Raw genomic sequence first — 12517 nt, 5'->3', positions numbered from 1 at the left:
TTATCGAGTCGAGATTTTCATGTTAACAAATTTGAATTTTAAATAGCGGCTGTTTTTAACAATTACTGCTCATACTAACTGCGGTAACAAATCTTATACGAGTTTGTTCCGATTGTGTGGATTCAGTCTCAAAGGTAAGGGGGAAAATACAACATACAATTGAACCACTTCAGATGCTTTTGCAAAACGTTTGCCATACTTGGCGTTTTATACGATGTAATTCAGGGAGCCGAATTCAGACAATTTTTTGGAGGGATTCTAAATGCCGTTAAACTACTGCATAGCTATCCCGTGATTTTTTGAAAAGAACGCAAACCAAAATGGACTACAAACTAGGTAACAACATAACGCTTTCAGTGAAATTTCGAAACTTCTTTGACAAAATATTGACATTTTTACAACTCAGGAGGTAAACTGTTGGTTTCCTATGTCTCCGCGTCGTCCGAAAAAGAGTATGAGGAAAATTGGGCCTATTGAAATTTAACTAAAGCTTATTTGAATAACGCTATTTGGTTTTAAGAAAGCTGAAGAAAAAGTAATTTCGATGTTTGTTAGAGGATGGGTTCCTGTGTAATTTGATCCCTCGTCAAGGAGATTATCCTAGGCTGTGTTCAGAGATGACACGTTTCGGTAAAATTGTGCGTTATCAAGAGCTTAAAAGATAAACACTGCCGAATAACTACTAGTCTGCTGTGACGTGTATTTGGATTATCTGAGCGGAGATAATGTAAGTATTTCGACGTAAATATTGATCGGACGAATTCGCACCAAAAATACTAGTTACCCGAATTGTGGCAAGTTCACTGGAAATGTTGTATTTTTTTTAATATCTGAGCCAGAAATTGTGATTATTTCTTCTCTTACCGACTGCTGCTGCTGCTGCTGCTGCTGTGAAACGCGTCTCACGACGAGAATGAAAGCGCCGCAGTTAGAAATTCTGCACGAAAGGAGCGGTGCGTCTCCTGGATTTCTTGTGGTTCGAGGACATATTTTCACATCTTTTTAGCCGTGCTGGTACACAGGTTTTCACGTTGACATTGCATGGGGCCCAAGAAATCCTAGATAGGTTCCAGATAATAGAATAACCCTTACAAACTCTCGCGGAAAGTGAAAACAGTCGGGTTAAGCAAATGTAAGAGTTGACCGCCATTTTGCAAGGCTCTTGCGCCCACCAAGAAATTATTGCACCTTCAGCTAAACTATTCACTTTGAACTTGCTCAGACCGGTGGAGAAGCATTAGCGCCTGATACGGCAAAGGAGACGTCAGATAGATCTTTCGGTAGACTTACAGAAAAAAAATTAATCCGCTGCCACCGGAAATTTAGTGCGCATTAAACCAACAAGACGCGCAGAGTGAGCATCGCTCGATGGCCTCTATAATAAACAGGTTCCAAAACCATTTTTCTGAACTTCTATTGAAATTGCTATTAAGACATCAGGAGCAGGTTAAGCCCTTGGCCATCGAGAAAATTGTATTATAACCGTGACAGTGCCGTTACCTACGTGAACAATACAACGATCCCGTCGTTGAAAAGTCATTAGCTTGGAGGTCGCCCGGTTGTTTAGTTTCCTTCGGAGAGAAGCTTCCCCTCTAGTAGATATTGAAATCCTGGTCCTTCGCACCGCAAGTACTATTGTTGCCGCTCGTGGCATTTGTTCTACTTGAAGCGACGAAAGATGCCTTCCTTTGACAAATTACAATGCGTCGATTCACAGCCTTGGTTGTCCCGTGGATTATACCGTATTATAAATCGTTTTCAAGTTTTCCCAGATTTTCTAGGCCCTCTCAGGGTTTCTCTATGAGAAGTTCGCGCAATTACGATCGTTTCAGAACCAGACCATTTCCTGATGACCCAGTGGACAAGACGGGAGCAGTCCTGATGTCCGTACCGTTTCCTGCTTGTTTGGGACAAAACCTGTAGGAAAGATAAAAGTTTACGAGCCAGGACATCATACTCTGGTTACAGGAAGGAGTGCACATTTCTTCCGCTCAAACGTCGATTCCCTTTTGTCTAACCAACTCAACGTCTCGGGAAGAAAGAGTACTGTTTTGTGGACAGCAAGATACAAAAACTCCTAGAGCTGCAAGTGCTTAAGGAGGTACAGGAGCGCCCCATCTGTGTTTCACCAGTAAATGTTGTGTCCAACGCTGGAGGGAGACATCGGCTGACTGTGGGCCTACAATGGGTGAACGTATTCATCAGTACTCAAAGTTTGGAACAGTCAGAGCTGACGGAATTCAGACATATTGTTCGCCCAGGAGATTAGTTTACTAAGCTTGATTAGAAAACGGGTTTTACGATATTTTGGTAGTAGAATCAAGCCTCCATTAACTGAAAAAAAATCAGTTTGTCTGGAACTACCAGTTTGCCACTAAAGCCGGTCAACGCCCCAAACATGCGCTCTGATGTACAGAAACAAAAATACAAAGTACGGTTCATGTTCAAAAAAGCACGAAACCTCAGTTCCACAGAACAGACACGAAAGACTACCAAAACAGATACGGCCGCTTGTAAGATGCAACTGTGCAATGCCAAACAAACACGTCCGGGACGCTTAGTAAAAGTATTTGCACGATCTCTCCGTAGACTAGTTGAACGAAAAATTGTAAATTGTTCCGGGGCATGAGATTGAGATCCCCCTAAAAGGAGATTATCATGAGTTGCATTTTATGAGTTGCATTTAGAGATGCGTTTCAATTAAATGTTGTGTTGCTTTCGGTGGACTGTTGTTTGTCTTTTTTTCATCATATAAAACTATAAAAACTTACAGTAACTGTACTCACTGGGTGAGGTCACCGTTTTGTCCTGTAAACTGAACGGGTATGTCACAGTTACTCATCCTTTCATTTTTTACATTAGAAAAAAATAAGGCAGTATCGATTTCTTTCCTGTTGCTCACTCGGTCGTCAGCTAAAAATCCGAGCATTTTTATTTTACCTAAGTCAGGAAAATTGCACTGTTTTTGTTTGTTTTACTTGTCGATAGCCTCAAGAAGATTGTGAAAAATGCTGCTCTTTTTTGTGATGTACATCCTACTCATGTCAAGCACAAACATGGCTGCTGGTAAGCATGCATAGTATCGTAGTTAGGCGTTATAGACATTATTGAAGATCCATGACATTTTATTTTGTATTTAGATTAGGTGTTCCCAGTGAGAGGTGTGCTCATGCCTAAGCTGTATTTGTAGACACATTAACAAAGTTTTCTTCATCATTACTATGAAATGCATTCAATTCGATTGCGTAAACTAGCAAAGAGAAATGAAACAAGAAATTTGGTGAGTTGTTACTTTTCCTTTTTCTGACAAATTTACACAGAAATTTGCTCTCCATTGCACTATTTTATCTTTTCGAATTTCAATGCAGCTTATTTTTGTAGATGAAGCGCCCCTATTGATACCAATTGCAACCAGCCGGGTCACCCTGTCAAAATAATGTTACTCTCTTCCTTCCATCCTTCCTTCCTTACTTACTCAAGCTGTATCTACGGTTTACGCTTGTCAACGGACATTAAAGCAATTTATTGATATCTCAAGGTTCTAAGCGTTGTTCCCACCCGACAACGGATGGCAAATGTTGCAGCATTCCTTTTACCTATAAAGGAATTAAACACCATTCTTGCACCACGGCTAATTACAACAGACTATGGTGTTCATTGGATCCTACTTACAGAGGAAAATGGGGAAATTGTGGTAAGTACAGAGCTAGATTGTTTTTAAATTTGGGTGAACGTGTTTGGCAGAGGACTCAGAGGACATTTCAGAAAGGAAAAACATTCTATGCCTTAGTCACGCTCAATCAATGCAGTTTTCACTCTGTTTTTCAGTTTTTAGGTTACTACACGTAGCGATTGGCTTAAAAAGGGTCGCGCTAATTTGTCATCCAATCAGAGGTAAAACCAAAACCAATCGTGACTTTAACTAGCACGCATTCTCTCGCACGTCGTCTCTGCTTCGCGTATTTGCCTCGAGTTTTGAGTCTTTCACTGGATCGCATGTGTCCTTTGTGATTGGCCGCAGTGGTTTCTTTGGTTTTAGTTTTACGACGCTCAGTTGAAAACACTATTTCACCGATTACAATTTACGATTGCTATCCACGGTTCAGCAATATCAAGCTATGGCGTCAGAATATGGTACCTTTGTTGCGTTCCTACTAAACCACTTGAAGTTTAAAAATCACAGACTAAATTTGTAGATTAAACTGACATTGTGTTTTATTGTTCCTCCCATCTCTGTATAAAACGTTCACCACCCAAGTTGAATGTTTGTCAAAGACGACGAATGGCCAATGCTGCAGTATACCTTTCACTTACAAAGGAGTGAAATACACTTCCTGTGCTACGGCGAATCACAACAGGTTGTGGTGTTCACTGGACGCTACCTACAAGGGAAAATGGGGAAACTGTGGTAAGTAATAAACTTGTATTGTGATAAACCTATTGCCAGAGTACTGCTACTCGGGGCTTCTCTACCCTGGCTAATAAAACACAGAACTAAACAAGCCCAGCGCTTTAGTACCGTTATGAAACCCTGATCCCGGTGTTAAGATTCTCCAAAATAGAGTTCTTATGCTTATGTTCCTGGGAAATATTTTGTTCAAAAAAGTCCACGGCGCACGATTGAAACACTGTCTATAAACAGCATGCATTCAGTTTCCATATTTCGAGCAATTATATGCCGTTTTTTGGTTAGTTTCGTTAGTCTAGTACTCGTGAACAGTAAATTTCAAGCGTAATTCTTTATTCGTGCATTAGGAATATCTCGTGTCATTAAAAACTGGATCATTGGATAATGCAATTCGAGAATTTTCATTGGCCTAGCCATTATGGGTTATGAACCATTATACCACGCTCTACAAATAAACTAGGCGCACGCGTGATTTTTTGGGGCGTTTTTTAAATTTTACTTTAGTTTTCTATATTTTGGTGGCGTTTTTAATAAAATTATTTCCCTCGTGCTTGTTGGATATGAGATAATTATAGCCAACTTGGCGCTACGGGCGTCTACCACCTCATATCCAGTGCGCGCTGGTGAAATAATTATTACTTAATGTCAAATCAGTGGCTCGAGCATTCTACATGCAGCGAATACCGTCCAAATAACAGTACAAATATATAGCGATATTGTACAGTTATTTGTACAGTAGAAAACTTGTTTCCCGTACAGATCGGCGCGCGTACGCAAAACTGTCACACTGTCCCTCTGTCATTGATAAATTCATTGTCTACAGCAGTTGGATAATAAATCTCTTATTAGATGTTTTGGTGTATATTTTTACTCGTTGTTTGTATACGACATAACTCGTAAAAATAGACAGCGATACTACGCACCAAAACATCTAATAAGATATATGCATGCTTGTTTGCCAATGGATACTTAATTCAATTTACTTACTGGATCATAAGTAATATCCGCACTGTGAAAAATGAACAAAATAACTAAGTTGTCTTGACACTTTTCTCGTTCCTTCCATTTTTCTGAAATCGTTTGTGGTTCTAAAAGTCGAGTGTTCCCACAAGACAACGACTGGCCAGTGTTGCAGCATTCCTTTCACTTACAAAGGAGTCAAACACTATTCCTGTACCACAGCCAATCACAACAGACTCTGGTGTTCACTGGATTCTACTTACAAAGGAAATTGGGGAAATTGTGGTACGTATTTAAAAGTGTAGTTTTCTCTATTGTTCAATTTGTTCTCCGCTGCTGAAAAATCTGTGAGTTAACGTGTTCCAGAGCATAATCCATAGCTCGGTTACTTAAGACAACTAAAACATAAACAAGGATTTGCAACGTAGGTGAATAGAGGATGTCTTCTTCTTCTTCATTTTTTCTTCCTCCATTACATTCATTTGCTTTTCCCAAAATCTGCCCACTTTAAACAAGCTACTTTCAAATGAAATCCGCGGATCATGATATACGAGAGAGGATTACAATATATTCCAGTTTTTTTTTCCCAGTTTACCTCTGGTTTATATTCCATTTTCAGTTTGGTCTCAGTATTACTCTTGAGTAGGCAAATTAAAAAAAAATGAAAGATGACATGAAATTAGATGCCCTCAGAAACCTTCCTCGCTACCGTACTTTAGTACGACTCCAGAATGGCGCAGTTGCAGGTACACTTGCCACATGTCGACCTTTCCGTAATCCTTCGCTTTCAAAATCATTTCCCTCGAGCGAAGCGAGATGGCAATCTTCGAGCTACGAAATCGCGAGCGTGAGGGACGTAAGCCGAGAAAGGTCGACCTTTCCAAAGGCGAAACCAACATGCCAAGAAAGACCCAGGAAAGCATTATCGGAAAAGACTTTCGAAAAGTTTAATATAAGCTGTAAGTTTCTATTTGATAAAGAAGACGAACTGTTTTCAAATTGTTAGATTAACTGTGTGATTTATTGCCTTATCATCTCTTTCATTTTTGTAAAATACCCAGTTCAGTGTTTGCAGAAGACAACGGGTGGTCAGTGTTGCAGCATTCCTTTCACTTACAATAGAGTGAAATACACTTCGTGTACCACAGCTAATCACAACAGACTGTGGTGTTCACTGGAGTCCACTTACAAAGGAAAATGGGGAAATTGTGGTAAGTAATATGCTTCAATATGTTTCACTTGTTCCAAACTCTACCCAAAAAACTTCTGAGAAAACGTTTTCTCGGTTTGAACAAAATGTGATTTTGTTACGATATTTTAAAATCCATATATAGGCCGCTTTTTGAGACGAGTGACCAGTGTAAGTGACGTAGATTATAGAATTCACGGAGACTACCTTATGGTCACAAACAAAGGAAAATAGTGTTTGCATCTTTTGTCCTTAACCAATTTGCATAATGAAGTTGTATGTACATTTTTGCGTTTGCCAACGGAAAATATAACAATTTAATGATATCTCAAGATTCTCAGGCTTGTTCCCACAAGACAACGGATGGCCATTGTTGCAGCTTTCCTTTCACCTATAAAGGAATTAAACATTATGCCTGTGCCACAGCTGACCACAACAGACTGTGGTGTTCACTGGATCCCATCTACAAAGGAAAATGGGGAAATTGTGGTAAGTACATGGCTTGGTTGTTTTTAACTTTTGATAAACGTTTTTTTCAGTGGGGAACAACACTCTATGCCTCAGTCACATTCAATTAGAGCAGTTTTCACTTAAGCGTCGAAAGTATTTCTTATTTGCTTTGGTTTTGCGTTATTTCGCTAAGCGATTGACTTAAAAAAAGTCGCGCCGCTTTGTCGTCCAATCAGATCACGTTATCTACCGCTCTCCCTCTGCTCCACGTTTTTGCCTCGAGTTTTGATTACCTCACTGTACCATCTGTGTCTTTTGCGATTGGACGCAGTGGTTACTTTGGTTTTGGTGTTTCGATGCTCAATTCAATTAACGATTGCTATCTACGGTTCAGGACATTTGGAAGCTATGGCGTCAGAATAGGGTACCTTTTTGTGTTCTTAATAAACCACTTGCAGCATTGATCACCTATCGGAGACTACAACTTGTCCAAGTAGACTGATGCCCAGATTTTACAGAGGACATTAACAGATCTACAAAGAATTCAACATAGAATTTATTGTTTGCGAAGGTTTTATCTTGGACACGTGCACCAGTTATCTAGTCGAATGCGGAGTTGCAACCATGCAATAGGGGAATCCTTGTTCTGTTGTTCACGATATTCGCCTCGTTAGCATAAGCGATTAGATCTCCGATGGAGCCACAAAAAAAAAAAAAAAAAAAATCAGTTCTGAGTATTGAAAGGTCATAGCACGATTAAATCTGATAATGAATTTGAGCCCGAAGTATTGAATACTTTTAGTGCGAAGCTGGTTTAGAAGCTTAAAATGTTACAAAGGTTGTACATGTTTGAGCTCATTAGCACGTCTGCCAACCAGAAATTTTGAAGTTTTTGAAAGACAATTTCTCCTTGAATATTACACCCAACGAGCTAAAATTTCACCACGTAACAGGTTTCACTAGATCTGTTGATGTTTGGAATCAATAAATATCCACCATGTTGCCTTCTCTACGTAAAGCCGTATGCTAATAGACAAAATGTCAGCACTGACGTCAAAAAAATTATCCTTTAGGAATTCGTGTGACAAGTATCACCTTTATAGCTACGTTTTTGCGACTGACCACAAAATTCTCAAAGGAAAATTCACCGCAAAATCCATCGGCTCACTTTCGATTAACTCATAAAAGAGTGGGATCAAATGGGTTAACGCTTTAGCTTACACATACTTCGGGCCGTTTACGCCTCCTATAATTCAAGTGAAGTGGGCCTCTTTAGTATTTAACGTGGGATAAGAAGTAAGCGGGTGTGCAAAATAAATCATTCCATGCCAAGCTACTGCAGCGGCCACTAACACTACAATTATTTCACCTGGCTTAACAACCGTGTTCATCTCCGGCATAGGAACTTGAACTGCCGTGTGTACTAAGGATCAGCACCAACAGTTAGCCCAACCGTCTTTGAACATAGCAAGTTCTTTGTGCGATTTTGCCACTAGCTTAACATTTCTTCCTATTTTCCTATTTTCTATAAAAGTAATAGCTAATAATATTATGATTAAGCTGTTTCTTTCGAAATTTGTACTTTGCTAAACCAACATTGTATTTTTATTGTTTTCTCTATCTGATCTCTGTACAAAATCGTCCGCCACAAAAGTGGAATGTTTGTCAAAAACAACAGCTGGCCAATGCTGCAGTATACCTTTCACTTACAAAGGAGTAAAATACAATTCCTGTGCCACAGCTAATCACAACAGGTTGTGGTGCTCACTGGACGCTATCTATAAGGGAAAATGGGGAAACTGTGGTAAGTAATAAACTTGCATTGTGATAAACGTATTATTAAAATACTACTAGAGGCCTCCCTATACTGGCTAAGAAAACACGGGACTGAAGAGGTACATCGCTTAATAATTAAGTAACGATAACTAAACCCTGATCTGGTAGTACGTTAAAAGGGTTATGATTATTCAAAATAATTTTCTTGTATTCATTTCCCCGGGAAATATTTGTGTATAAAGATATCACCGGGCACGATTGAAACACTATCTTCAAACAGCATGCTTTAAGTTCCCATATATGGAATAGCTGTCAACTTGTGTGCCGTTTTTTTGTTAGTTTCATTAGTCCAATGCACGTGAACAGTACATTCCACCCACGTGTTTCTTTATTCGCACACGAGGAATTTCTCGAAATAATTGTCTTGTAGAGCAGTACAACGACACCTGAGTTGACGAATCAGTGCAATAGAAAAATCACTGGTGGATTATAAAGTTCCATAATGTTACTGCTTCTCTTAACTGTATAATTTTATTAATCTCAAACCAGTGGCTCGAGTAATCTTGAGTATTTTTGGCAGTGGATACCTAGTTCAGTTCACCTACTGGTCTCTATTAGATCATATTTAACATCCGCATTGTAAAAAATGAACAAAATAGCTCACTAGTCTTAACCCTTTTCTCGTTCCTTCCATTTTCCTGAAATCATTTGTGGTTCCAAAAGTCGAGTGTTCCCACAAGACAACAGCTGGCCAGTGTTGCAGCATTCCTTTCACTTACAAAGGAGTCAAACACTATTCCTGTACCACAGCTAATCACAACAGACTGTGGTGTTCCTTGGATTCCACTTACAAAGGAAATTGGGGAAATTGTGGTATGTATTTAACACTCTAGTTTTTTAATTTTTATTTTTCAATTTCTTATCTGCTGCTAGAAATCTGTGAGTCAACGTGTTCCAAAGCAGAGTCCATAGCTCGATTACGTAAAACAACGGGTGATTTGCACGATGGCGTCATTTGACTACAACTACCAGAATCCTTCACTTTCTCTGTTTCTTATGTTAATGAGGGCAATTGTTATTTAAACCCCACTGGGACTTTAAAATTTACATAATGCAGAAAAAACAAAAGGAATTCTGGTAGTTTTAGTCAAATGGCGACAACGCGCAAATCTGCTATTATAAAGTAAACAAGGATTTGTAACATACACGTAAGGAAATTTGAGGACGTCTTCTTCTTCATTGTCTTCATTCTCGCTTCCTCCGTCGCATTCATTCGTTTTCACAAAATCACCTCAAAAAAGCTACTTTCGAATGAAATCCGTGGATCATGATACATGAGAGAAGATGAAAGTTAGATTCCAAAAAACGCTTCACAATTAACTCTTATTCCAGTTTTTGCTCCATTATAACCCCTGGTCAACAGTTCGTTTTCAGTTCGGTCTTGATTGTGTACGCAGTTGACAGTGAAAGATGACATGTAATTAGATGCCTCCAAAAACCTTCCTTACCACGTTACTTTGGCACGACTTCCAGATGGCACAGCTGAACGTTACTGTGCTATAAAATAAACGAGCTTCAAATTGTTAGTTTCAAATTGTTAGATTAACTGCGTTGTTTGATCGGCTTATCGTCTCTTTTATTTCTGTGAAATACTAGTCCAGTGTTTGCACAAGACAACTGGTGGTCAGTGTTGCAGCATTCCTTTCACTTACAAAGGAGTGAAGTACAGTTCGTGTACCACAGCTGATCACAACAGACTGTGGTGTTCACTGGAGTCCACTTACAAAGGAAAATGGGGAAATTGTGGTAAGTGATTTGGTTTAATAGGTTTCACTTGTTCCAAAATTCCACCCAAAAACTCCGCAGAAAACAATTTATCGGTTTGAGTAAAATGCGATTTTGTCACGATATTTTTAAAGTCCACATATAAGCCGCTTCTTAAGATGGGTGACGAGCTTAAGTGGCTGAGATTAAGGAATTCATGTTAACTTGTCACTGTGCGTTACAGCCACCAAAAAGGAAAATAGTAGGTGGTCGTTGGTCTTTTCATTTTACTGTTCATAAAATCAATTTTTCTCGCACTTCTTTCCTGATTTGTCCCAACTCGATCGAAGAGGTTTCTCTCGAATTCACTTGACATGTCTTCCATAATCCACGTCACAGCTCCTTTGCTAGAAAGAAGAACTGCTTAACTTGGATAAAGGTGAATGGTTCGATGGCGACAAATGAAACAGTTTTCGAAAATGATTTTTAAAAAGCTTTGTTCAAAATCGAAACGTTTCTCTCAGAATTCATTTGGAGGAATTCATTTAAGTAAGAAAGAAAAAGAACCGTGAACAAACAAAAACACAAACAGGTTGTGGATTCTTTAAGTGTTTAACAAACATAAGGGATCGAACGATGTTTTATGGAACTTGAAGAATTGTTGTTTCCTAATTACTTCAATTGCGAAACAAATGCCAAGCGAGTTTTATGAAGACACGTAATTTGCTGAATTTGTTGTGCAATATGCCTGTTAATTCTTTTAGTTTATTGGAGTGATCTGCTAATCATTCTAAAAGCTAACAATGCTTTATATTATTTCTTCAGCATGATGGCTCAACAAGTGACTGACTGCGTTAAAAGGAGAAGGGAATAACATATGGGAAACAGTAGATGTCTCAAGTTTTAACGATGAGATCTATAGTCTTCGACAGAAATAAAGTTTTCGAGTGATGCATTTCAATATTGCGTTTTTCTTGATTGTCGCGGCCGATGTGGACTGCGCTACTTGCGGGTCGTCTCTTTTTTTCTCTGGGTAACACAACCCAAACACCGTGCCATGCTCCTTCTTCATATGCTAATTACCAATTTACAGAATGCCACATTCAGAACCAAACAATATATAAAAGATGCTCAAAACGCTCAATTTAAAGCCAGTTTTGGTTTATGCAAGTAACGGTGAACCATCCCCCTAATCTCCCCGAAGTGCTGGAAACTGTTTTGAGCCAGGTGAAATACTGAAAACTAGCAGTAATTCGACCTTCAGCAGAAATTTCCCCCGACCACGTGGCTATTATGTGACAATCGTCCTATCAAATCGGTAACGAAGATTCGGGGGATTAGGGAGACGTACACCGTACAAAATTTCCGCATAATATACACTTGTTCGATAATAGGGTAACATTTAAGCAATTTTTTTTTTTCATTACTTTGTTTTTTGTTAGTGTTAATATTTAAACATAAAAATCAAACAAAATCGAAATTTTTAGGAGTTTGGTAATCGCACGTTTGATTTAGTACGACTGTCGACTGTTCCGGCGGTAATCGAACGTTCGATTTTGTTCGATTGTCGACTGTTCGGCAATCGAACGTTCGATTTTGTTCGATTGACCAGATTTTAGTGTGAGTTCGACTATGTTCGATTAGCGAACCCAATCGAACGATTGGTGTTCGATTGGGTTCGATTAGATACGCCGGGATTGGTGCACCACAGAGCTGAACCAACATGGCGTTTCCATATTGGGCTCTGTAAATTTCTGCGAAACATTTCGACGAATATCTGCAGTTTGGGAAAACGCACAGACCTAAAACTTGACTTAATCCACTGAATGGTTTTCGATTTATTCTTTTATTGGCCGGTGACGGTGAAAACGATCTATAGGTGATCAGAGACGATTAGTTTAGGGAGGGGTCCGAGGAGAGATTGCAGTGTGGAAACTGGGTCCTTCCTGGGAGCAACATCCCTTCCTTGC

General features: G+C 39.2%; 2 protein-coding genes across 3 annotated transcripts in view; one reads left to right on the top strand and one right to left on the bottom strand.

Annotated features, from left to right (window-relative positions):
• Positions 1 to 46: 46 nt before the first annotated feature.
• On the top strand, positions 47 to 11508 carry LOC110061946 (uncharacterized). The gene is made up of 11 exons (XM_089290888.1): positions 47 to 134; positions 2989 to 3066; positions 3539 to 3694; positions 4259 to 4408; positions 5504 to 5653; positions 6430 to 6579; positions 6891 to 7046; positions 8662 to 8811; positions 9507 to 9656; positions 10440 to 10589; positions 11373 to 11508. The coding sequence occupies exons 2-11, from the start codon at positions 3009 to 3011 to the stop codon at positions 11375 to 11377; spliced, it is 1275 nt and encodes a 424-aa protein (XP_089147014.1). The 5' UTR covers positions 47 to 134; positions 2989 to 3008; the 3' UTR covers positions 11378 to 11508.
• An 866-nt stretch (positions 11509 to 12374) lies between these two features.
• Positions 12375 to 12517, bottom strand: part of LOC149110540 (tauropine dehydrogenase-like) — a 13066-nt gene continuing 12923 nt past the window's right edge. For both annotated transcript variants that reach the window (XM_089290889.1, XM_089290890.1), the window contains one exon: positions 12375 to 12516. In XM_089290889.1, the coding sequence (XP_089147015.1) occupies positions 12421 to 12516 (96 nt within the window). In that variant the 3' untranslated portion in view covers positions 12375 to 12420. The remainder of the gene's footprint in view (position 12517) is intronic.

This window comes from Orbicella faveolata, unplaced genomic scaffold (assembly GCF_042242905.1).
Source record: "Orbicella faveolata isolate gen_17 unplaced genomic scaffold, um_ofav_v1 contig_24, whole genome shotgun sequence".
Classification (NCBI taxonomy): Eukaryota; Metazoa; Cnidaria; class Anthozoa; order Scleractinia; family Merulinidae; genus Orbicella; species Orbicella faveolata.
Note: the sequence above shows the minus strand (reverse complement) of the source record. Positions and strands in the feature narration are given on the sequence as shown.

Bases quoted from the DNA above. Each gene is read 5' to 3' on its own strand.
- LOC110061946 (XM_089290888.1), top strand. From the start codon at position 3,009: ATGCTGCTCTTTTTTGTGATGTACATCCTACTCATGTCAAGCACAAAC. The intron at 3,067-3,538 runs GTAAGCATGCAT...TGATATCTCAAG, and splicing joins AAGCACAAACATGGCTGCTG to GTTCTAAGCGTTGTTCCCAC. The intron at 5,654-6,429 runs GTACGTATTTAA...TAAAATACCCAG, and splicing joins AGGAAATTGGGGAAATTGTG to TTCAGTGTTTGCAGAAGACA.